We start from the raw sequence: 24165 nt of genomic DNA on the forward strand, positions 1-24165 counted from the left end.
TCACAGCAAAAATATATCTGTCTAAAACTTTATCTTTTAAAATTAAGTTTTTCTGAAAAATTGTACTTTCGCCCCTGCTCACCCCTACTGTGAGTCTCTACAGTACAATGTTGGTTACTGTGAGTCTCTACAGTACAATGTTGGTTACTGTGAGTATCTACAGTACATTGCTGGTTACTGTGAATCTTTGCAGGATATTTTATTTACTGTGATTTTCTACAGCACATACCTTTTTACTGTGATTTTTACAGTTTAAAAACACTACTGTGATTTCACACTGAATGCACTGTAATCCACTGTGAACTTTATTACAGTTATTTGCTGTGCATGAACACAGTTAATTACTGTAGATTTCACAAGCATTTTTTACAGTGTAGAAGTCCATAGATATTTATTTTAACATATACAAATCAAGATTAGTCCATTTAATTTGGGGAAAGTTTTCTCAAAAAAAGAAAATCTCTTCCCCACCCTCATTTTATAATTTTTTTTTTATAAAATTGGGACAGACATAACTAATTTTATTTAACCAATGCAGAACAATTTTGAACAAATGATAAAAGAATAAAAGAGGAAATCAACTTGTGTACTGCACAAAATGTTGGTGTGTCGCCCGACACATTTTCTTACATAACATAAAGTATACATCATAATGTGAGAATCACTATGATGCTCAATTCGCAGACAACTATTTAGCCCATCTAAACACATAACCTCAAGATGGTCTCTTTTGGCTTGGGCCATCAAAAAGCAATTCACTAACACAAGTGACACCACCCAAATACAATCCAGAACTCTCAAAAAATGTAAAGCAACACAACCCAAAAGTTTAAGTGAGTAAATATCAGCAGACTATATGTATGTTGTACGTGACACACTTCCGCTACCAGCTGGCAAGCACTACACTCTTAAAAAAACGAGAAATGGTTCTATCACCCGCTTCATATTTAGAACCACTTTAATGGGTTCATTAGAAAGAACCCCAAATGGTTCTTTGAATCAAAGATAGATGGTTCTATTTAGAAACATTAAAGGTTCTTTATTATTATGAGTAATTTATAATTGATAAGAAATTATAACCGATCCAGAAAATTATAAAAGTTTATTATTTATTAATTGTATTATACAGAAATACAAATCTATAAAAACTACTTAAAATCACATATCTTCTGTATTAGACAGCAAAACTTTAGTTTACATTTAAAATGTCTCATTACATTCAACCATTTAGTTATTTAATTATTTCCATTAAGCATTTTCACTTTAATAAACATACATACGTTTATATATATATATTAAAATTGCATCTCTGTATTAAACAGCTAAACTTTACAAACCCTTAATTACACTATACATTCAAAAATCATTTTCAGTTTTTATAAACAAAGATACAGTATATGCAGTACTAATTTTTTGTAACTTTTACATGTGTCTGAAATGATGAAAAGAAATCACAATGCATTTAAAGACAATTCATGAACAATCTATTAAATAGAATGACAATTTACACAAGTTGATTGTACACTTGTTTTGTACAGGTATTTAAATTTAGTTTAAATACCAGTGACGTGTCATCTACTGACCATTTATTAACCATGGTTATCTGTGGGGGGAGGAAAAAAGCATAACTTACACTTCACAAACCAAATACGCATAAAAAACCTGAACACGTTTGGTTTTAAAACATTTGAATGTTGAATGTAACTGTCTAAACAGCTATCATCACTTTAATTCATTGTGTGCATCACAGAAAACATGCATGTCTAGACTTGGTGCGGATACGAACGCTGCACTGCAATTGTACATTTAATACAGACTGGCGGAAAGTTCTCAACTGTGGCCAGCAGTTTCCACTTTCCTTCAGAGTTTAGCTCCAACCCTGATAAAACACTCGTGAACAAGCGAAAATTACTCACAGAATATGTGTAAAACTGCGACAAACATTTACATATCATTCCCCTTCACCATCTTCCACCCGGTTCCCTTTAATCGTACCGTTAACGAACAGCGACCATGCGCTTCATTGAAATTACACTGAGCTGCAGTGTTCGAATTGAAGGGGGTCTGGGGGGGTCCCGGACCTGCTATGAGCCTGGTTTTTATTAAAATACAACATGAATTTAAAATTATCATGTTGCGCTGTCACAAAGCGATAGGCTACTGTCTGTTATTTGTCCTAATTTCGCAATAAGCTAATTCAAATGATTTCAGTCTGAAATAAATATAAACTCGCAAGTGCACCTCCCGCTGTTTTCTGGAGGAATTGACAGACGAGTTAATGTCTCTGTCTGCCATGTCGTGTGGATTATATTCACCTCAGTGACGGTAAGAATGTTTAGTAATCTTTAGGGTTAGGGCTTTTTTTATTATTATCAAACTATTGTTTCATAACAGTGGCGAGGCTACACACTCAAATTGACAGCTGGTTCACCAAGTCAAAAGAAACACAAATATTTTATTGGGAAAGCAGAAGAAATCACGCATAAATGATAATAAATTAGCCTATAGTCTTTTTAAAACGAATCGCTCAAATACGCATCATTCAGAAATAAATAACTATAGAAAGCTTATCTTTTGCATGTGTGGTTTTAAATCTTGCAAATGTTAACATGCAAGCTATTTCAAACAATTTGAGCGCAATATGTTAAAGTAAGCTGTTTTGTGTGTGCACAGGCAATGACGCGCACACATAAGTACTTAAATGGACGCACACTCATAAGCGGACGCACGGAGACCCACGATTCAAAAGCATGCAAACACAAAATTATTTTGAAATACCACAGTCTTGACACCTATTCTCATAAAAACATTCAGTTATGTCTTAAAGTGAGTGCAAACAATTCAGAAAGAAGTAAAATCTTTGTGTTGGTCCGAAAGTAGCAGTTCTTATCTGCTTGTGTTTCTGTCATTTATATTTATTAAACAACAGAAAACTAAGGAAAATCACTAACGTCAAATAAACCAATCAGAACGCTATCCAACATTCCCTTTAAACGCAAGGGCGCAAGTTCCATGGCGGGTTGCTATTATTATGACGGATTTACCAGGCGCACGTCAGGAGCGGTTCACAGCCGAGGAGACCAACGTTCTTGTAAGAGCAGTCAAAGACAGAGTTGTTTTGTATAGGGATGGGAGAAACCCACCCAAATCAGCGTCGGTTAAACAGGCGTGAGAGGAAATAGCCACATTCTCATCAGCTGGCATCCCCATCGTTGTGCCAAGCGCTACAATGATGTCAGGAGACGGGGAAATCCCAAGCTTGCCAGCATAAATCGGGCACGCCGTGTAACGGGAGGTGGATCTGCCTACACATGACCTGACACCAGCAGAGGACATCGCTGCGTCCACCCTCACCGCTGAAAGGGTTTGGGGGCTTTGAAATCGGACCCAAGAAACGCAAGCAAGGTCCATCCCCAAAGTACTCTTACAAATCAAGTTCATATACATTAAGGTTTCTTATGAAAACGTTTTAATTATTATTTACATAAAATAAACGTAATACAGCCACACAACAAACTTATGAAAATATTTTAATCGTTATTTGCATGAGAATTTTTTAACGCAGCCACACAATAAATAAAAACTATCACCACAATGCTCACCACTATGATTCCCCTTATCTCGTGTATTAATATTTTTAAGTGTAACAATTTATGATTTGCAAAAATAACTGTTGCATCTGTGTAGATTAGATGCAAAGTGTGTGCGCGTTGTGCACGCTATACATTATGGTCAAGCATGCGCCCTTAAAATAGCATAATGAACAACGCGCAACGCGCCACTGACTTCAAACTTTTTTTCTGGTCAGTGGCGCAATTGTTTTTTGAAACTGCAAAATAGCATCAGGGATGGTTTGCGCCGGAACACGCCTCTTTTTTTGCGCTGAACCGCCCAGGGAGCGCAAGTTCATTCCCTAGTTTGCCGACGTGCGTCTGTGGAGGGAAAAACCCGCTGTGCGCCGGTGCAAAATACGAATGATACATGCGTCACTGACAAAGTCAATTGCGCTGGGTGCAAGATAGGGCCCTAAATGTTACTTTGTAACTTTGTTCTTTTCTATTTTTATATGCTCATCATTTCTTAATTTGTTCTCATTTTATTTTCCTAGCCCCAGTTTTGCTGATCCAAAATATTCTACGATCTATGATTTAAAAAACGCAATGTAATCCATTTAACCACTACTAGTAAAAATATGTAATTTGAGAGTAGGCATTGAGGTCCACCCTATTTCACCCCTATTTTGTTTAAAATGTCTGGCCTTTCAGTGTTTCACACTAATTTGAAGGGTAAAAAACGTTTAGGGTTTGAGTTAAGGGTAATTTGGGGTTTCTTTGATTAAAACCAGGATCAGATGATTGTTGATCCAGGTTCACATTTTATTTTGTCAAATCACAGCGACCCTATAATGAGGGGGATGGGGCTTGGCCAGGGGGTGGGGCTTAGGTAGGGGACCCCTCATAAGCGTTGACATAATTCGAACACTGCTTAGCTGTCTCGAATTTCGTCTCCTTATAACACAGCTGTCTTATTGTGATTGGCAATTTGATTTAAAATGACAAAGAAATAAAGCGAGACTGTAACGTAATTCATTAAAACCGGAACAACATTTATTTAACAGAGCTTTTACAACTGACGGTTGACAAAGCCCGTCAGTGCTTAAACGTTACCAGCAGTATTTTTAACTGAGGTAAATATTATAAATGTAGCTTCTAGTGTAACTATTTAGCACAAGACCTACTCTAACAAAATAAATATTAACTAATTATACTAAATATTTCAGTAATATCGTTTCAAAAATGTAAAAAGTTTACTTACCTCAAAAAATAAACTGTCACGAGGCTCATTTTCGCCAGTCCACCAATAGGAATTTAAGGATGGTGCAATGCATACGCCACCAGAGGGAACTTTTGCGATTATTTGTTTTTAATGCCCCTTCAGGTTAAATTAAACATTGACAATATAGAATCTACAAAATAAAGAAAACACATGGTTATTCACCAAAAAGGCAATCTGCACTGTAAGTTTCATGCTAATGTACAAACTTGGATAAAAACCTCACAGGAAATAAATCATACACGTAATATTAATAGCCTATTTGTTGACTCTCTCTTTATTTGACCACAGCCTATTGACACTAAAAGGTTTGTGAATGAGTTTTGTAGGTTTGTGAATGAGTTGTGCAGGTTCAGTCACAAAACGTGAATTATAGAACCATTTTAATAAAAATGGTTCTTTGCCCTACAAGGGTTCTATATGGAACCCTTTTTTAGTAAAAGGTTCTATTGGCCAAGTATAGAACCCCAGGGTTCTTTATAGAACCTCAAGGAACCTTTTTTTTTAGAGTGTATGACCACGGCACGCAATTAAAGAGTACAATGAAATCAATACATGTACTAAGTTTCGTACCTGTGTAAACATGCATGTGTTATCTATGCACCAAGTTTATTTGTCACACCCATCTGCCAACCTTTGCACCTTCAGTGTTTATGCTCCAATAAACCTAAGGAAGCCAACAGAGCATTTTACACTTTCAGTGCTTGGGCTAATTACATATAAATCTTTTCGCTTGATTATAGAAACATGGATGCTACACCAATCTCCTGGCCCCCTCCTATGAGGGCTATTGGAGCTCAGAATCTGCTCACCATGCCAGGAGGAGTGACCACGTCTGGATATCTGCACAAGAAAGGGGGCAGCCAGTTCAGCCTGATGAAATGTGAGTATTTCACAGGTTCAAGAACCAAGTGTAGATCATCAGAAAGTTTAGTCCATATTTCTGTTTGTGTTTAAGGGTGCTGGCTTTATTGAAAAGGCCAAGTAAAACCAGACTTAGCTGGTTTCCTGGCTTTATCTTGTCTCTCAGTCTGATTTTAGCTGGTAATGGTGGTGTAGAAAGCTGGTTTTAGACAATTCTTACCTGGTCAGGCTTGAAGACCATTCTTCCAGTCTGACCAGCTTAGACCAGCTAAAAAAGTGTCCAAAACCTCTCTAAAACCATCCTGCTACACAAGCTTAACCAGCTAAAACCAGTCTGGGAGACCAGCCAATCTTAGGCTGTCTTTATCTGTTCTTTTTAGTAGGAGGGCAAGCGGTAAGGACTCAGTGTATGGCACTACATGTTGTAATTTCTTTTAGAAATGTCAAGATAAAAAAAAACTGCATTGCTTAAAACTGGCCTTCATTCAGTTTGTTTTTTGTTTAGTCTATAACCCAGTGTATGCCAATCTTACAGGGCCTCTTCGGTTCATCATAATCCATAAAGGCTGTGTGTACTATTTCAAGAGCAGTACTTCAGCCACACCACAGGGAGCATTCTCTCTCAATGGCTACAACAGGTTAGTTATATGGCCAGGTCACCAGGACTCTATGTACCGTAGACGGTTTTAGCAGCCTTTTTGGACCAAACTTAACCTCCGGTAGACTTCTGCAAAGAATTAAATACAACAAAGTCCATCTTTATTAGATTATATTATTTCTAATAACAAGCTATGGTTTAAATAATGGATAAAGCATTTAGGGGCAGTGTCCCGGAGAGGGATTAGACTAGTCCCAGTCTAAAATGTAAGAGCTGTCCAAACTGAAACATCTGGCCCTGACATATCTTAAAATGCATCAGTGCCCATTATTTTGTCTTAAAATGCACACAAGTAATGTTTTTAGTAAGGCATGTTTGTTAAAACTTATATTTCATAATTAAACTAAGGCCTAGTCCTGGCTTAAACTAATCCCTGTCCGGGAAGCCACCCCATAAAATACTACACTAAGCTTATGTTGCTGTTTTAAAATTCTTAAAATCTTGTCTGGCTTCCAAACCTCTCATCACACATCGAGTCTCCCTCATCTTTATGTGACCGAAACATTTAATTTCCATCAAAGTATTTGTTTCAGGTAAATTTAGCCACTAGCCAGACCAATAAACAAACATAGACCGGAAGTTACGCCAGATGCGTAAATGTGACAGTGTACATGCATCTGATGAAACCATATATAAGTCTCCCTAGCTGCTCACACAACCTCTCTATAATATATTTTAGTGTATAAAAGTTCACTCCGTTTTTGGCCACATCCTGTCCACAGCCGGCTTTAGCTCAAGGGTTTCGAAACCGCACTGAATCATTTTTCTTAAATGCCAGGGCTGCATTTACATGTCTTATGCATTTTCAGTTTAATGTACTTAAAAGTTAAGTCAATGATAAATACCTGCCATTTGTTTTTTCTGCGTTTCTTTCTGAGCAGATTCAATGTGTCATCCTGTACGTTGAAGATGAAATTATAGTGTCAGAATTTTTTTATTTTATGCTATAAACAAACGTCTAAATTATTTGGGACTTTCCTTAAATAAGGGCAGACATTTATGTAGCATGTAATTACGTATCAGAGCCAAAATACTTTTATTTTAAGCACGTCTACAAAATCTACACACATAAAAGGACTCTTTTCCTGATCCCATTTTCAAACTTTTGTTGGTGTGTAAGGTTGCTGTTAGAGCATAAGATATAACTGCAAAATGCTAAAGCTAAAATTCATTGACAAGCGATATATTTTCTTTAACAGAATTCGCTTTTCTTTCCCGGTTGAGTGACGTTAAAATAAGAGTTTTTGACTAAGCTCCGCCTACAGGAATACAGCTGAGCTCAAACGGCTCTGCTAAGCTACGTTGCTGTTGAATCACAACACACTAAACAAGCTACACAATCAGAACTCGTTACGTATTTCTGAAGGAGGGAATTCATTGAACAAGGAAGACATCAGCCCGTTTTTAGGATAGTGAAAACAGCATTATAGAGATTTTAAGCTATAGTAGATTTTGTGAAAAATACTGTGTTTTTTTACACACAAAACATAAACACATTTTATATTGCGCACCGTGAACACAATCAAGGCTTCGAAAACACAGGAAAATGGGACCTTTAATACTTTAATAAAAGATTAGTGATCTTTAAGAAAACATTATCTTTTGCTAAGACATTGTTATGTTGTTGCTATTGTGTCCTTTGGGATTAAAAATCTAAAGAGCCTACCCTCATAGTCTTATTTAATTTAATTTTAATATAATTTAAACATGGACAAATTCACATAAACAGAAAAATCCGTATAGAAATGTATGTGTTATTGTACAAAATGACTTTTTTTTACATTTACAGAGTTTTACGGGCAGCAGAAGAGACAACATCTAGCAATGTTTTTCCTTTCAAGATTGTGCACTTCAGTAAAAGACATCGCACTTGGTATTTTTCAGCGGCGAGTGAGGACGAGAGAAGGGTGAGTTCATGTATGGGCTGCTCAAAACTTCTTAAAATCTATTTAATAAAAAACTATTTTAAATAAAGAATGAACATAAAATGTGTTGATTTAGTAATATTGAAATGTTTATTTTGTCTCTCTGGCAGAAATGGATGCGACTCTTAAGAAAAGAAATAGACCATTATAATGATAAAAGAGAATTGCAGATTCCAAGGTAAAAACAATGAGCTATCATAATACACTGTGGACACGATTGCGTAGTGAAATCAGCATATTAGGAAATACTGGACATATAACAGAATTGCTGTAGTTTTAATTTGTGCCACTAACATTGTACTTTAACAGAATATTTTTTGTACCTCCTTATTTTTACCTTCGTTTGCTTTGGAATTTCACACACGCCAAGTGTCACCACTTCCTCTTTCTTCACAGTCAGTGCCTGTTGATTTGATTATGTGCTATGTGTTCTGATGTTTCTTTTTTATGAAATCCTTTTATTGTAACAGTGACGATTTAGATGCTGAGAGTGTCTATGGTCCTTTAGAAGAACCTGTGGAAATCAGTCATTTTGAAGATAATGATGAACCAGGTATATATACATTCATGCAATTGGCAGGCACTTTTATCTAAAGCGACTTATTGTAAAGTGCATTACAAGGTATACATTTTTATATATTTACTAAACACTAATCATGTAAAATAAAGTTACCATTTAACCTTTTAAATATATATTACATGTTTTAAATGTTTTTTTTTTAAGTTTAACATAATTGTATGACTCATTATTATAGTTACAAATTATGTCTGTCAAAAAAATTATAAGAAGCTTTATAAACTTTAGATATTATATATAAAGATATTTTATATGAAAATTATAAATGAAAACTTTAAATTTAGATTATATGACACAAGATGAAGACAGTGATGGAGAAGACAACCTCAAAGAAGATGAACCACAAGTGCCAGTGCCACCAGGTCACTGCTTGATTCTTTGCCTTTTATGAGCCACATTTTTAGCACTGTACAATGTACAAAAATGCAACACACCTGTCGCACCCACACAGTCAAAGTAATGGCTGTGTTTGATGTTTTCTCCAGGTCGACCCATGGTTCCACCTCCACCCTATCCCCCACCTCCAGTTCCTCACCTGTCTAGAGAAAACCATCTAACGAAGGGACTACCACCTCCACTACCCCCACCATTCAAAAAACCTCCTTCCTGCATACCTATAAACAAGGGCCCACCTCCACCACTACCATTTGCTCCGCATCTACAGAAATCAGATGTGCATCCACCATCCAGAGGTCCTCGGGGTCCTATGCCTCCACTACCTCCCCTGCCCGGCTCCTTTTCCACAATCCCTATTTCCGAGAAGAAGCCTAATACCGCTCTTATCGGTTATACCTCTGCTACTTTACCTGTTGTTGACAACTTGCAAAAAGTAATTTTAAACCCTGTAAATAAATCACCCAGTTCTTGCTTGGGGGGAAGGTCCGTAACAGAGAACAAGCTATTGTCACCTCACCTATCGTCTCCTTTGGGTAACAAGACTCAGGTGGCCCAGATACCAAAGCCTCCATTACCATCCAAACCAAAACCCAGTAGGCCCTCCTTACAGTAAGTGTCATGGTTCAGCCATTGCTACATTTAGTGACCCCTAGTGTCACCTCACTGACACAACATCGAGTGAGTGAAAGAAAGGGAACATCTTGGTTAAAACTGTAACTTCTGTTCCCTGATGGAGGAAAAGCTTTTAAAAATCTGATCAGGGATGTTTCGGCTCTCAAGGCGAACACGTAGAGTCCCGACATTGACACAAAGTCTTGTTCCTACTATCAGGGAACAGAGGTTTCAGTTATAACCAAGATGTTATTCACTATAACTATCTTTCAATACAGCTGCCTTTCCAAAGTGAGTTTGCTACTAAATCATTATGACATTTATAATTACCTATTCATTTGTTTAAAAAAGTATATACCTCCCTTGTTTTTGTATAAATAAATAAATATTTATTTATACAAAATGTTTATGCATTTTATCTCAGAAGAGAATCACCAGATGGACAGAGTTTTCGTTCCTCTTTGGAAGAGAACCCTTTAAGAAAGAGAGCACCTCAGAGACATGATGAATCAGATTATGAAGACTATGAAAATGTAAGGATACCTATTTACTATTTGTTAGTGACATACAGTTCAAATTCAGATTTGTTGAATGACTTAATACTACGACCCAAAAAGTATTTTCAATTCAAATTTATTTAAGATTGTTTTTTTTAGATTAGGGGTTCCCAGACTTTTCATTACTCACCCACTTAGACAAGTAAATCTATCTTAGGAAATAAGAACATTCATTTTCTTTTAGAAAAGAGTGTTTTATATTTTCCTTGTCATTTGTTATATTTTCCTTGTCAAACGTTTCTTTAATTGCATTAGGAGGATTTGATAGTAGTGTCACTGCTAGTCATTAATTGGACTAAACAGTTTTTTGTTGTCATTTTCCACAACAGCCAAGTGACTTTTCGCAACCCACTTTACCCCACTGTGCACTCTCGACCCACAGTTTCGAAACCCCTGCTTTGGATAATAATACAGCACTTTTATGATACAAAGCATACACCATTTCCTAAATAGCTATTTTCAAATGCTTCTCTAGAGAAGTCATGCAGCTGGCAGCTTTTTTGGGCTAAGACCGTTGTACAGCTGCTGTACTAAGTAAAAAAAAACAAAAAAAAAACATGCATTCTCCATTACATGCTGACTCAAAATAAATTGTGTGTGATTGACATAATTTCTTAAACTAGCCATTTTGTTTTGCTACATTTATCAAGATGATATTTTTACTGCTAACCAGAAGGTTATATTTAGTCCCAAATCTGTTAAAATATGATATTGAGTCCTGGTTTTCAAAGACACACACAAAATGTTAGTTTGTAGCAAGCATAACATATTTACTTCATTAACTTACTATTGTTCACATTTTTCTCCATAGGTGCAATTACCTTCATCCGTCTTTGTGGACTCCACAGAAACCAGTAATGTTGAGAAGTAAATGCATATTTATAATGTTTTGCTTACAAACATTGTGCAACCACCAATCATTTTAGCATGAGTATGCTACAGTTGTTTTTTGTAAAACTGCACTCTAGTGAAAGGAAATGTCATTGCATAGTAAATTGTATTCATATTTTACAGGATCTCTAGTTTATATATAAAACTAATTTAGGCAGGTTAGTAATTTTCTTTAATTCTTTAATTACAGATTATTTAAAGAGACATACAGTTCTCCAAAGAATGGCCTTTATTGCATCCGAAAATCAGGAACAGGAAAAACATCACAGGTACAGAAACCCAACCATCAGGGAGCAGGACTGGTGTTGTAATTGGGGGACAAAGTAATAAAACCTTACAACATTACAACACCATTCCTGCTTCCGGAGGGTCACTGTTTTACAAAGTGTATCTCCCACTGTAAATAATGTTGAAATGAGTATCCTTAAAGTCCCTAGATGGTCTACTATTTCTAAAACTCACATGCACACTTTAACGGCTGATATAGACAATTTGCGTGTTTGCAGACAGAGATGATGTTTCTTAGTGGGCGGAGCCCAACTGGTGGTAGAAAGTGGCAACTCTGCAGTAGCGTGAAATGTAGTGTGAAATGTTTTAGCATTAAACTGTAATTTTGGATACAGTGTTCTGTCGAAGTCTGTTTCTCTTTGGTGTAATGTTTCTTATAGCGTTTTCATCACGTTACTGTAATTTTTTAGATAAATTAAAAGTTTAAAATTCCTGATATGTGTGCATGTATGCAATGTATTGTTTTTTATTGGTAAATCAATTATTTTACAGTATGAATCGATAAAGTGTATATAAAAAGCAATACTATCGTGTATTTTAAATAATACCATTTATTAAATATGTCATAATTTTCCTGTTTTCTATCATTTCTTCCTTATATTTATAGCTTACATGTTTGCTCTAAAACTATTATAAAACTATTATGTTTACATACAAATTAATATGCATAGGCTTGTTTATATATTAATAACACTTTGCATCATGTGTTTGTGCTATATTTATATATTTATTAAGTATGTAAACATAATAATTTTAGAACAAAGAGGAAGAAGACATACGCTAAGATATAAGGTAAATAGAAATAAAATAAAATGGAAAAAATTATGAAATATTTAATAAATGGTGATATTATTGCTTTTTCTAGTATAACTCATTCAAATATAAAATCTTTCTAAATAAATTATAAATGTAAAGTGATGAAAACGCTATGAAAAACACATAGAGAGAACAGACTTAGACAGAACACCGGACATCTTCTCTAATTATTTTGTAGTCTAATTATTAAAAGATTTCCAGATGATTTCATTACTCTAGTCTGTCCATTTAAGGGGTTATTGCAATCATAAACACCTACGTTTACCTTCAAATGATGTCTTCGATGACAGTATTCTATAAAAATGGAGGCCATCCTTTTTTGGCATTCCTATTCTGACACTCGACAGCACAACAAGACATTTTCTAGTGAGTTAACTTACTCGTTTCATTTAACCCTTATGCATTGTTCAAATTTACTACCCTTTCGTGTTGTTAGTGGATGAAAACATCCACTAAATTCAACGGCTATAAAAATGTATCGGATGAATATTTTTTCCAAATTTTTTACATAAATCTGTTAATCAGCCTCAGTACTGATCAAAACTACCAAATCTTCACAAAAATTCAATGATTTTAACTCTTTAATTGCCAAGTTTATAAGTGGTGTCACTGATTTGGTGAAAAAACACACACAAAATGACCGATTTTCAATATAAAATGTGATTGTAAACTGGATTTTCTTAAACCTTTTTCACAGTCTTGGGCATGCCAAAGATTGGTAAAAACATTGGCTTTAAAGCATTTTTAGTTTTTGTGTAGCATCAGTTTAAAAATTTTTCTCCCTCATTTATTGTTATTGGCTGTTTTTGCCCCATTGACTTCCATTATAACCACATTTTTTGATTGCAGAGCTATGACACCTTTTTATCATGCATTTTTGAATGTTGGTGTTTTTTCCTTTTGCTAAGAGGTCAAATTAGTCATTTTTACTGTTGATCACCATGTGGCACTATTACAGTTTTTTTCGATTGCTAAACGACAGTGAGCACAACTGGAGCTACATGTGCAAAACTCTAACTACAGTCTGCACTACCAAAAGTCACCTGAGCGCAACTCTTAACACATGACTCAAAACAGCTCAGTGCAGCCAAACACTAAACACAACCCTCACTGAGATAACACACACTGTCACTCACAACACACTGAGAGGAAAAACACTAACATCAAACACCAATACACAAAAAACTAACTTTATATCTTTACAGTTTTAACAATTTCAGTGATGTCACACCAAGTAATGTTTTCTTCAAAGAATGATTTATTTATTGATTTATCACATGATTTATTATTATTTTTTAGAACATCATAATTCTTTAAGGTAAATGAAAATTTGCAGTTTGCTTCAGTAGTCTGGAGTAATTTATGGAATTACAGTAATGAGAAAAAAGGTAGAAACTAAAAGTACATACTGTAATTCAAACAAATAATTGAGGGGCTAATCCTGCCTCTCTAGCATCAGGCCACTACATGCCACCCTTCTCCCTCCACGAACCCGTCTTCCTTGTTCCATTTCCAAAATTAGTTTTCTGAGCTCTACATACAAGGCCGCCTTAATGCATGGGCTTACCTGGGCTGAAGCCCAGGGGCCTCCCAAGTTCAAGGGCCTCCCAAGTTTGCGTTCATGATGAGCTGAAAAGGTCATATTGTTTTGTAACTTGTCAGGTTTTCTGTCAATCACTCTAATTGAACGTTACATGGCTGCTGATTGGTCCGTTGTAACTTAACGTGAAATCAAATGTCAGACGTAACTTATTTTTTATTCCGCGTAATGTAATTAAGTGCGCGTTGTCAACTTGACATTCCTGCACGTTAGACTGAGTATGACAGAGAAACAGGAAATAATCCACCAACAAATGAAAGAGTAATTTCTGAAATTTCATAATAAGCACTAGTGAGGTGCAGGTCTCTCTCTCTTTCGTGCGCGCGCTCGCTCGTTCGCTCTCTCTGTGCTCGTGCAGCTGTCTGAGTCTCTGGCATGCAGAAGTCTCTCCAAAAGTGCACAAGAAACTGTGCCGCTAAATTAAGAAAGGAGTTCCCGCACATAATGCTGTTAGTTGTTATAAAGTTAAGTTTACTCGCGTTTATATCAGTGACGCGTGCGCAGCTGGAGCGATGTTTGACGCGACGTTAGCTCACAGTACATACATCTGTTGGTTTAGAAAGACGAGAAAGAGACGCAACGGTAAAGGTGCAAGTCTAAGAAAGTTAAGAGCGACAAGACCATCTCAAATGATCATCCCCTGATAGCACCATTATAATCTCATTATCTAAAGATCTTATATACAGGTATGTTCCCTGTCTGTCTTGTGCATATTCATACTTGGTCGTTTTACATGCTTATGTATGCATAAATACTAAATACAATGCATACTATATCTTCAATAGCCTACAAAATAAATAACTGATTAAAAACCAAGATTCTGTCTATAAAGACTTATCTTTTGTTATCATTAATGCATTTTTACTTTAAAACTAACTTTAACTTATTATATTTTTAAAACTGTGGTGAGTATGAGTTAGCCTGGCTCCGCCCTCCTACGTGCTTCCGCTTATTTTTCATTTCGCTTCAACAGTACGTCTGGGATTTCTCTATAGAGTTTCGTTTTCTCCTGCAAAAATCTGCAGGACCAATCAGCGAACAGATGGGGGTGGCTAAGAACGATGACGTTGAGGTCGTGCGTCAGTTTGAGTTGTAGTTCAGTAATGGCAGCGGAGAAAGACGTGAGAAAAGCTATTCGGTCCGTTGTTGCAAAACTGCCGAATATACAGAAGTTAAAGCCGGAGCAAGAACCAGGTTTGCTAACTTTTGTTTGTCTGATTATTCTGACTTCTTGTTTCCGGACGGTTTCGGTGCATGATATACGTCACGACCACATGTTAGCGATTGGCTTTGGCAGATCCTGAGTGACTCTGGGCAGATCCAATAGTTTTAAACTTCAACAATGGACCCTCCTTAACGGAAGTAACGCTTTGCTATGGAGCGTGGCCAGACTCTCTGTACAAATGAAATGAATGTACGAGAGTCTGGTTATACCAGGCTAAGTATGAGTGGCAATTTTCTGCAAATTTGTATATTCCCAAAACTATATAAATATAAAGCTTATAAACATATATACTTTCACACATTTTGGTTTTATTATCACCACATGTTGCTGTGTGTGGTTGTTAATAAAGTGTCTTGTGTTTATGCTCAAGTGGGCTCAGTGATATTAATAACAATATTATGGTGTTTTCTGGCTCAAAGAGGGAAAACTCACAGTTGTATGTCTCGAAAGAAACTAATGCATTTTTGATGTAGATTACCTAGATATTACACTTTAAAAAAAAAAAATTAGACTATAAATCGAGGGGAAGGGGGGCCTACAAAACCTCTTAGCCCCGGGGCCTCACATTAGGTTAAGGCGGCCCTGTCTACATATATACATAATATTTATATGAAAGGTAATATTTTATATATATGAAATATATATATGAAATTGGAATTGGAATTATATTGATATGAAATTGCAATCAGCAGTGTTTGAAAGGCACAAGGCTGAAATGAATTCTGTTTTGAATGTGTGGTTCACAGTTTTGACAGCAGTGTGTTAGCATTTGAACAAAGTGCTGTAAATCCACAGTGTTGTGCAGGTTGTGGTTAAAGTCATGGGATAAGTGTGTAGAGTTTTGAAAACTGTGTTCAAGCATGAAAAATGAACTAGAGTTTGGTCCACATGAACTGCTGTAGTTAGAGTTTTGCACATGTGACTCCAGTTGTGCCCACTGTCGTTTAGCAATCGAAAAAAACTGTAACCCTTTAGTAGCCCTGTGCAAAAACAAAGCTTAATTTCTGGCTTGTACATTGTGTTTTATGGAGTATAACTCCATAATAAAAGCATATTGTGTGTGTGTGTGTGTGTGTGTGTGTGTGTGTGTGTGTGTGTGTGTGTGTGTGTGTGTGTACCTGGTAATTATCACGTTGTGGGGACCAATTGTCCCCACAAAGATAGGAATACCAGTGTTTTTGTGACCTTGTGGGGACATTTTGATGTCCCCATGAGGAAACAAGCTTATAAATCTAACAAGATGATGTTTATTGAAAATCTAAGGTACAAGAAAGGTTTTTGTGATGGTTGGGGTTAGGGAATGGGGCAGGTAAGGGGAATAGAATATACAGTTTGTATGGTATAAAATGCATTACGTCTATGGAATGTCCCCACAAAACATGGAAACCAGAATGTGTGTGTGTGTGTGTGTGTGTGTGTGTGTATGTGTGTGTGTGTGTGTGTGCGTGCGTATGTGTGCGTATGTGTGTGTATGTGCATGAAAAAAAGATATTCTATATAAAAATCTTCTCTGCATTAGATTTATGAACATCATTATTATGAACACATAAGTGTTTAGTCATTCCAACAGGACTTGCAGCATATCACTTGGTGCTCTCTGCAAGTTTGTCTGGAGGGACAGCAACTCATGCACGAGGGAGGTGAAAAGCTGTTTAGGAGAAGGCTTTCCTAGAAGACCTGGGAAAATCTCTGCAGCAATATTGAGGAGAGAGCATCACCCTCGCACACCAGTTGCTACTGCACTGGTGAGAGAGATTCAGTCTCCTGCAGCTGTCTCTCCAGACACAAATCCACAGACACCAGCAGGCACCAGCAGCTCAGGAGTGAAGAGGGGAACATGCAATTGGTGCAAAGAACAAACATGTCAGCACTTGCATCTGTTGTGGTGGACACACTTGCAGAGAGCACCAAGTGAAATGCTGCAAGTCCTGCTGGAAATACTGAACGCACCCCCGGCACACATACACACTAAAAGTTAGTTTGATTGTTTAGTTCTCCATCCATCCTCTACTCTTGCTTCATTGTTCAATTTATTTGAAGTTGTTTTTGCGTTCATAATAAATGATGTTCATAAATCCGATGCAGAGAAGATTTTTACAGAAAATTTCCCTAACCCCAACCATCACAAAAACCCTTCTCCTACTTCACATTTTCAGGAAACATAATTTTGTTTGATTTATAAACTTGTTTCCTCATGGGGACCTCAAAATGTCCCCACAAGGTAACAAAGACACTGGTATTCCTATCTTTGTGGGGACAATTGGTCCCCACAACGTGATAATTACCAGGTACACACACGCACACACACAATAATATGCTTTTATTATGGAGTTATACTCCATATAACTCAATGTCAGAACAACAAGTCAGAAATTAAGCTTTGTTTTTGCACAGGGCTATTAAAGGGTTAATAGTGCCACATGGTGATAAACCGTAAAAATTACAAATTTGACCTCTTAGCAAAAGGAAAAAAATCTAAACATTCAAAAATGCATGATAAAAAGGTGTCATAGCTCTGCAATCAAAAAATGTGGTTATAATGGAAGTCAATGGGGCAAAAACAGCCAATAACAATAAATGAGGGAGAAAAAAATTAAAACTGATGCTACACAAAAACTAAAAATGTTAGTCTTTGAACATCTTAGACATGTTCAAGACTCTGAAAAAGGTAAACAAAAATCCAGTTTACAATCACTTTTTATATTGAAATCTGTCATTTTGTGTGTGTTTTTTCCCCAAATCAGTGACACACCTTATAAACTTGGCAATTAAAGGGTTAAAATCATGGAATTTTTGTGAAGATTTGGTAGTTTTGATCAGTACTGAGGTTGATTAACAGATTTATGAAAAAAAATTGGAAAAAATATTCATCTGATTAATTTTTACAGCAGTTAAATTTAGTGGATGTTTTCATCCACTAACAACACGAAAGGGTAGTAAATTTGCCCACGGTATATCGTTGAGTTTTTACAAAATTATATATGTAAAAATATATGTAAATATAAGATTTGTCACCAAAAATCATTCAATTTGCTAAAACAGAGAGAAAGTTACGGCCAAATTAAGAGTAAAAAAAACTCTGTAGTGGATGAAAACATCCCCAACAACACATGAGGGTTAAGTGTAATTAATTTCCAATGTTTTTGTGCCACCACATTGCGCGCGCGGCCTGCAGTGACATAACTGTGATGTCTACTCGCAAAAGGTCTATTGCCCACAACACATTAAAGGGAAGAGTTTTGTGATGCAACACTAAACTGATAACTTAGTTGTGATTCTTCTCTGAAATAATATCAATAGCATTTTGATTTGTGTTAACAATCACAATATTTCTCTGTAACAACAGAAAATTCACAGTAAATTCAGTTACGCATTAGTATGTCTCAGTACTCGCACACTTTTGTATACTGTCTTATCACATAAACATATTGTACAAAGTGCATATAAGATTGCATTATATAAGTAGGTGAATTGGAATGCAAAAATGGTCTTTGGCATTAGAGCTAAACTGCAGGAAAGAGACCCTCCAGCACTGTACATGTTTGGTTTATAAAATCAAAGCATTTTGATCAACATACAGTACATTCTGTAACATACTTTAGTAAATCATTATAAAAATCATCATATCTGAGTAAGTGTTTTTGCATTTTATTCACGTTTCATTTTTAATGCAGGTGTTGGTTGTTTGGGACACGAGTATAAATAAAGCCAGAAACTACAGGCTCTTTGAGGAGGTCAGTAATGCATACACACACTTTTTACTCCTTTTGTTTTTATTCTTAATGTTGGTATTATTTATTTGTTATTTTTATTTATATAATGCTTTTCCAAAGCAGCTTTACATTAATAAAAACAAGAGAAAACAGAAAAATCACAGGACAACAAAGTAGCAAAGTACATCGGCTAATATTTATCCTACTAAGCGGAGTAATAATTAAATGTATTTCCCAATAGATTTTTTAAAAGGGCTTCACAATTAAGACAAAAAAATCATAATTGTCAGTTATTTCCCTGATATTGGATTAACAGTTATTTTGATTAATAGTTTTACATTGTTTTCATTCCATTATCATTATATACCTAAGGCTTAATTGTAACAGTGTGTTACAACTAACCCTGCTGTGTAAAAATACTTTCAATCCAAACTATCAGTTACTAAGAGTTGCTGACATGTTTCAAAATGGTGTTATGGTTTAGGTAACAAGACAATGATAAAAATAATATAAGGTTGAATTTGGTGAATTACACACCCAGCTCAAAAAAACAATAATTTACTTTTATGCCTCCAAAACACTCTTTGTTCAATATCTTAAAACACATCAAAACTTTTTACAAATTCACAGGAGATCATTTTCAGACAGTAAGAGAAAAAAAACAAAAGCATAGATTGTTCAGCCCTGTATAAATACAAAGTAGCTGTGTTACAATTAATCCTGCGTTAGTTTGTGCTCATCCCTACAATATATTGAGTACACTGTAAAAAACAATTGCTGCAATTATGCAGCTGGTTGCCAGTAACTTACTGTAGAAGATAAAGACTGAAAATGTTTTCTATGTTCATTTAACTTTAAACAAACTGTTGCCAGTAAACATAAATGTAAAATCTACAGTAAGTTACTGGCAGCTAGTTGCCTGTAATACCTGCAATTTCTACAGAAATTTCTTACAGTGTATACTTTAGGATTTATTAATAAAAAGTTTAGAAATAAAGAGAAGCTCTCCGTGGTCGCTGGTCAGACATCACGATGATGGGAGGCCAGTAGACCAGTGGTTTAAAGAGCTTTACTGCAAAGTAAAAGTAACACATTGCTATTTGTATTGGTTTTAATTAGGGTTCATGTTTTTAATTATCCCCAAGTATTAAACTTGATTAAGCAAAAGTGTTCGCGCCATGCGGAAGAGTGTTACCAAAAATTGTGTGGTTTGTTGTAGGGCTGTAAAAATACATTTAGAACTTTTAATATTCATTGAATTTAACAAAAAATGCATATTCAGTTCCGAATTTTAGGTGTGTCAGGATGCACACGCAACATGATGATGAGAGTTAGTTTGTCTTAGCCTGTGCATGTATAAAAGAGAAGCTACACTACCTGCTGAAGAACACCTGGGGTGGTGGTAGAGACTCTGTCCACATTTTGTCCAGCTGGCCAGTACATTCAACAAAATGGCTGGTTTTTATAGCGGCTGCTGCGAAAACACTAGTAAAACAGCTTAAATTGAATTTAGTTGGCCTTAACAGTGACACTAACAACTTGCCAAACAACCAGTAGTCTGTGGACATTGGCATATGGCCAGACATTGCTTTTCCTGACATATGTTTGTCTTGCCTTACAGTATTTAACCATCCCACATTTGTAGAATACAAGACTCATCATAATGAATGTTTTTTAATAAAGTTTCACTGACAAAACTTTGCAATTTCACAGAATAAGAGTATTCATTGGTGTATTTTTATAGGATTTTTATCCCAAAAGTTTACATACCTCACATATTTTTTACTGCTACTGATTTACTCCTCCTCTGAATGTTTTTTGCAGTCCGGAAAAAGAACGCTCCAATTTGTTTTTAAATCTGTTAGCACAGTCGATCACACAACTACTTTTCCCATTTTAGACATGTTTTTCACGCTGTTTGTTTTCATCAGCTGGAAATATTTTCCAAATACACACTGCAGTAAAGAACCAGAAGTGACATTTCTTATTTATTTGTGGTATCCGTAACTGTGATCAGTTACACAGAGGAAACCATACCATATGTTTAGCATTCGCTACGACGACCAGGGGTGCAAAGTTATTTATTAAAGACAGGGAAATTATGATTTTCTTTGTCTGTGGTTTGATTAATATTAAAAACAGCACCTAAATTATACTCTACAAATGGGTGTAGTTAAAATGCATGGATCCAATACATTGTTACACACGCATTTTTTTCTCAACTGCTTGTATTTATTTAATGTGTAAAAGACTTTTACTACTATAATCGTAGCGTTTTGAGCTGATTTAGTTTTAAAATGTCTGCTCAAGTGCAAGAAAACAAAATCAGTTTGCATTTGCGCGCTGCCTGTCAGTTACTAGCAAACTGCCAGTAACTGTGAGATGTGGATCGTGCTCGCGCTTGAGGTGCGCGCAAACAAAACTTACTAAACAACACGTGAGTAAAGAGATCATGTGAGATCTGTTTTGCGTCTTGTTGTGCTTAAATATTTAAATTGGCCAATCGGGCAATTGACTGTTGCACTTCTGCTAACGCACATTAATGTTAACACTTTTGTGATAATTATCTTACACATGATGTACAGAGCAATCCCTAAAATTCCAGCAGTACGCAAATGTGACTTTTAGAGCAGTGTCTGGTGCGAATCTGGTTATGACCAAAGTAGTATTACAGTGACAAAAGACTCGTTATAAGTTCTGCCATTTTAAAAGGCAGGGTCTAAAACTATTTCATGCATTTTGACTTATTTACACTGTTAAATTTCTATGTTTATTTCTAATTTTGTCATGATTCTGCCCTCTTGTCCTTGGTTTACTCTAGTCTTGAGGCCGAATCATGACAGGCCCATGTTTTGTGTGATAGCACATGGCTTTTTGGTTTGGCTGTGTTCTTCCATGTCTCCAGACCCTGCCCCCTACTCCTCGTTAATCATCCTATTATTGTTTGATTCATGCCCCTGTTGCCCTCTTGATTTGTAATATCTGTACTTTCGTTTTCGATTTTTCAAATTTTACTGTCTCACATTTACATTTCTAGGACCAAAGGGTGTACCTGGAGACAGATCTGACTTTCTCAACATTAGCTGCTCTTGTTGAGCACTACTATATTAACCCACTGCCCAGCAGCAACAACCACTTGCCCATCAACTCTTTGTGCTTACAGATACCTTATGGCTACAGTCCACCTAGGTGACATCTGCCTTCTTTACCTGCTAATACACCCAAATGCTCTGTTCAAGTTTAGGTTTGGGGCTCTGTAATATTCTGTAAAAATGCAGATTTCTCCATCTGCTGGTTATAAATATAAATTTTCATATTTTGTGAATAACCTTAATAAATAAAAAACAGTAAAATTCACTGTTATTGATGGGTGGAAGGAAAATAATGCAGTGAATTGACGAGAATTTTGTAAATAATTTGGATAAGTATAAAAATCATTTAGGTCTTATGACTATTCAGGGAACTTCATATTTTAGTTTGAATTCAGACTACTGAAATTAAGTAGTGAGTGAATGAGTGAATTTAATGAAATCTTGTCAATTCTTTGTTATGAATTGTCACACATTAATATCTGATTTGGCCATCATGTAGAAACCACAAAATGCTACATTACTGAAAATAACTTTGCTAATTGTTTGCAAAACAATAACATCGTGAATGTTATTTCATTTTTCCAATATTGTATAGATTGTGTTTGTACATATTATACATATGTTTTTTAATAACACTGTGGAATCCCGTGAATGAAAATAAAAACTTTTTCTGCACAGTTCTGCAGTAAACTATGTTGTATAGTACTCATTATAACTCTTTTGGTCATCTGTTTCAATAGGTATTTAGCAGGGGTTAAATTGGATTTTGACAGGCGAGAGAACTCTTGAAATCAAAAGGGGGAAAGCCACCCTAGGTATGACATCAGCCTCATATCAGGGTAAAGGCTCAAAAGACTGTATCTCATAATAATAACATGTATCTCATAAAAATAAATAAAGTAAGGTCTAACAGTTAGGTACAGAAACAGAATCAAATGAATAATTCATCTTTTATAGCCTTCAAAATAAATATAATTAATCTTTTTAAAGCTTCCTTTTTTATCTGTTGTCTGATTAACATAATGATGACACAAACATAAGCAGATTAATAAGTGTATTGTCAGGTTAAAATTATACTTATTCATATTATTAATAAACTGACATATGTGATTTCTTTCTGAACTGTTTAGACAAGACATAATTAACAACTGTTTTTATGGGAATAATTGCCAAGACGTAATTTTAATGTAATTGTAATTGAAATGCTTCACAATTTAAAAACCTATTCAAGGCATACAAAAAGCATTTAACGGCTAAGCAAAATAAATACAAAAGGAAAAATAAAGACAGATGAAAAGATAAAAAGTAATTAAATAACTTCAAGATACTATCTCTAGGCATGGTCTACTTTTCTACAAAAGCTAGTGTGAAAAGATACTTAAACCCTTCTAAAGATGAAGCCTGCCGAAAATAAAGGGGGAGGCTTTTCCACAGTTTAGGGTCAACAACCATAAAAGCTCTGCAGTATCACCCTTATTTTTTCGAGGTACAAGGAACTGCCAGCAATAATTTATCTACTATTTATCTCCATGTCCTGAGTGGGGTATAGTACTCAAAAGATTAGTGATATAACTTGTGTTGATGATGTTGTGAAGTGCCTAAAAAAAACATCAATACTGTGACCACTGCTTGCTTAAGACAGGGGGGCACAACTCCAATACTCAAAGAGCTGTTTACAATAGACAGAATGCAAGGGATCTTTTAGAAAGCGAGGAGGAATAGGATCTAAAGGAGTACATGACAGTTTCATGTGTCTAATAAAATATCCTCCAGAACTGGAAGAGAGACTGGGACAAAATAATCAAATGTACACGAGTTTGGGATAGATGCTGCAAGAACATAATATGAAGGCACAATATCATACGACTTATTCAGTCTTCCTTAAGAAAAAAGTCAAAAAGTCCTCACAGGTAAAAAGGGGAATCAGTAGAAGGTACTATACTGTAGCTGGATTAAGTAGTACTGAGTTTATTGTGCTAAAAGTTTTAGCATAATGAGCAGTTCTATGAATTAACATTAATTAACATATTTTTGTTCTAGCAGGTTTATGCTGATATTTCTTAAAGCTGCGGTAGGCAACTACTCATACTTAGATTACTTACATAACACTCAGAAATA

At 35.6% G+C, this 24165-nt stretch overlaps 1 protein-coding gene across 4 annotated transcripts in view; it reads left to right on the forward strand.

Annotated features, from left to right (window-relative positions):
* sh3bp2 (SH3-domain binding protein 2) overlaps positions 1-22740 on the forward strand; it is a 33225-nt gene extending 10485 nt beyond the window's left edge. For 3 of the 4 annotated variants that reach the window (XM_065290207.1, XM_065290203.1, XM_065290206.2), the window contains exons 2-13: positions 5577-5716; positions 6233-6335; positions 8145-8262; positions 8391-8458; positions 8751-8833; positions 9142-9219; positions 9343-9862; positions 10290-10398; positions 11234-11289; positions 11504-11582; positions 18917-18976; positions 21993-22740. In XM_065290207.1, coding sequence (XP_065146279.1) covers positions 5581-5716; positions 6233-6335; positions 8145-8262; positions 8391-8458; positions 8751-8833; positions 9142-9219; positions 9343-9862; positions 10290-10398; positions 11234-11289; positions 11504-11582; positions 18917-18976; positions 21993-22148 — 1566 coding nt within the window. In that variant the 5' untranslated portion in view covers positions 5577-5580 and the 3' untranslated portion in view covers positions 22149-22740. The remainder of the gene's footprint in view (positions 1-5576; positions 5717-6232; positions 6336-8144; positions 8263-8390; positions 8459-8750; positions 8834-9141; positions 9220-9342; positions 9863-10289; positions 10399-11233; positions 11290-11503; positions 11583-18916; positions 18977-21992) is intronic. The other variant, XM_065290205.1, reaches the window with a different exon arrangement.
* Positions 22741-24165: the final 1425 nt, after the last annotated feature.

The sequence above is a fragment of the Paramisgurnus dabryanus genome, chromosome 10, assembly GCF_030506205.2.
Source record: "Paramisgurnus dabryanus chromosome 10, PD_genome_1.1, whole genome shotgun sequence".
Taxonomy (NCBI): domain Eukaryota; kingdom Metazoa; phylum Chordata; class Actinopteri; order Cypriniformes; family Cobitidae; genus Paramisgurnus; species Paramisgurnus dabryanus.